The following is a 2,858-nucleotide window of genomic DNA, read 5'->3' as shown; positions in this document are numbered from 1 at the left end:
AATTAGAACATTCTCTAACACCATATACAAAAATAAATTCAAAAATTCAAAATGGATTAAAGACCTAAATGTAAGACCAGATACCATAAAACTCCTAGAGGAAAACATAGGCAGAACACTCTTTGACATAAATCATAGCAATATTTTTTGAGATGGGTCTCTTAAGGCAAAGGAAATAAAAGCAAAAATAAACAAATGGGACCTCATTAAACTTGAAAGCTTTTGCACAGCAAAGGAAACCATCAACAAAACAAATAAGCAATCTATTGAATGGGAGAAAATATTTACAAATGATGTGACTGATAAGGGGTTAATATCCAATATATATAAACAGCTCATACAACTCAACATCAAAAAAACTTTAAAATGCATAACAAAGTTCTAAAGTTTATCTGTGATTTCCCTTATGTTTTCCCATTAAAGGCATTTAATTATGGGCCCAAACACACTGAATGACTGCATGAAAGCTTCTGAGATTTGGAAAGAAGAGAGGGGCTCACAGCCTTGTAAAAATGTGGGAACTGGAATATAAAACATTATCCCAAATGGGGTCGGGCCAGGGCAGTATGGTGAGGCACTCTCTCCTCCCACTCTAGAAGTAAGTGTATTCCTATTTTTATCAATGCCTTCTTCTGCTGCTTTCACTTTTTCCCAGCTATATCCCTCTGCAGATTCAAAACATACTGATTTCACTAAAATGTCTACTTTTTAAAAAATACATGCTACTACTAAACCACAATACTCAACTCCCATCCTCCAAGTGCAAGTGGTGCTAAGGGCTTTTTTTTTTCTTCTGTCATGATTTTTTTTGGATTCTGAATTTGTTATGCCGGTTTTACATCATCTCTGATGTTAAGTAGCATGACTTCATCGCGGCATTGACCGAACTACTGACAAGATGGGTCTGAGGACAGAGTCCCAAGGCTTGGCCCTGGAGACCTCTCTTTAGTGTATAGGTACAGTCGCCCACAGGTAGAAGTCCAATTAATGAAAATGTCCTGCAACCCACATTTCTCTATTTTGATGGCACAATTTTTTAAAGATATATTAATGTCAACTGCCAGGCTAGAAAACAATTAAACTACACTTGCCATATTTTTATGACCCATTTGTCTACTAATTCTAACAAAGCTAAATGAAATTATCTGTTCCAGCTTATTTTTAATTCAATGCATTTTTACTGATGCCTCATAAACCCTGATTCTGTTTCTACCTGCAACTATGTCAGTCTTACAAAATGTATTGCAAATCTTACCCAATATTCTTATTGATGAAAGATATGTAAATTAGAAAGGAAGTGATCATGCATCTTTTACCTATCAAATATTCAGAGTTTGTGGTAATTTCTAGTGTTGTTGAAACTGCAGGGACAGCAGACTTTCATGCAACCAAAGGTGGCCTTTCTTGACGGCAACCTGGCAGAAGTATCTAAAGCCTTGAAAATGTAGATTTGCTTTGTCCAAATAGTCCCTCTTCTGGGTATTTATCCTTAGGTCATCGTGGATATGCACAGATATAGCTACTAGTATGTTTACTCAGAATGTTTATAATGGAGAATAAAAGATAACATGCTAAAACCCCCAAAACAGATTTGTTAGATGTGTGTCTACACAATGGAATACTACGCAACCACTTAAAATGATGTTGTAAAACCCTTAATATCCTAAAAAGGTGAACACAACTGGGGAAAAAAGGCAGGTTACAAAACAGAATATCTAAATGATCCTATTGTGTGTGTGTGTGTGTGTGTGTGTGTGTGTGTGCGTGTGTGCACGCGCATACATACACAGACAAATGACTAAGATGTATACATCAAAATAAGCGTAATGGAGAGGAGGGTGTAGCTCAGTGGTAGAGCACATGCTTAGCATGCATGAGGTCCTGGGTTGAATCCCCAGTACCTCCGTTAAATGAAAGAGAAAATAATAGACACAGCGGCGGCCACTGCGCAGACCAGACCCAGCTCGCTCGCCCCTGGCTCCGCTTCTTCTGCAACCACGTCTGACAAACCGGATGCGGCTGAGACGGAGAAATTCGAAAAGTTAAAACAAAAGAAGATGCAAGAGAAAAATCCACTGAGTTCCAAAGAAACGACTAAACAGGAGAAGCAAGCAGGCGAGTCGTAATGAGGCGTGCGCTGCCAGTAAGCACTGTACGTTCCACAAGCATTGACTTATTCTACCTCTTTGAGCTGTTTAACTTTGTAAGATGCAAAGAGGTTGGATCAACTTGGACCATGCTGCCCCTTTTCACATCAAAAATAGTGAACGACTGACAACGAAGGCCGTGCCTGCCTCTCGCATCTGCCTGTCTGGCAGGCAGGGAAGGGGAAGAACCTGCATGTTGGTGAAGGAGGAAGCTGGGTGGGTCGACAGTGAAATCTAGAGTGAACTGCAAGCTGGTCCAAGGTGTCCTGCAGGCTGTAAAATGCAGTTTAATCAGACTGCATTTTTTTGTTGTTCAAACGATTTTAATTATTGGAATGAACAATTTTTAATATGCAGATAAAATTTTTTAACTGAAAAAAGAGAAAAGAATAAATAAGTAAACCTAGTTCCCTAACCCCCCAAAAAACAAAAAACAAACCAAAAAAACAAATAGGTATAATGGTTGTCTATGGGTGATGAAGTTAAAGGAAATTTTTTATTTCATTCTATTTGATTACTGTATTTTCTAAATAGTACTTAATACCCATATATTTTGTAAGGAGAAATAGCAGTAACAGACACCGTCTACCATAAACTCTGTCTTTTCCCACAGGCATGTCTGAAACCACTACAGAATGCGGGTGACCTGTTCCTCTTTTTCTCCTCTTTCTGTTCATAGTATTTTGTTCTGACTTTCCTATAGTCTTTTCA

At 38.2% G+C, this 2,858-nt stretch overlaps 1 protein-coding gene across 1 annotated transcript; it reads left to right on the top strand.

The window, feature by feature from the left end:
- The first annotated feature begins 1,910 nt into the window (after positions 1 to 1,910).
- On the top strand, positions 1,911 to 2,126 carry LOC102546029 (thymosin beta-4-like). Its single transcript, XM_072965931.1, has one exon. The coding sequence runs from the start codon at positions 1,911 to 1,913 to the stop codon at positions 2,124 to 2,126; it is 216 nt and encodes a 71-aa protein (XP_072822032.1).
- Positions 2,127 to 2,858: the final 732 nt, after the last annotated feature.

Source organism: Vicugna pacos, chromosome 8 (genome assembly GCF_048564905.1).
Source record: "Vicugna pacos chromosome 8, VicPac4, whole genome shotgun sequence".
In the NCBI taxonomy this organism is placed as follows: domain Eukaryota; kingdom Metazoa; phylum Chordata; class Mammalia; order Artiodactyla; family Camelidae; genus Vicugna; species Vicugna pacos.
The sequence above is the reverse complement of the archived record's forward strand: the minus strand, read 5'-3'. Positions and strand labels throughout refer to the sequence as shown.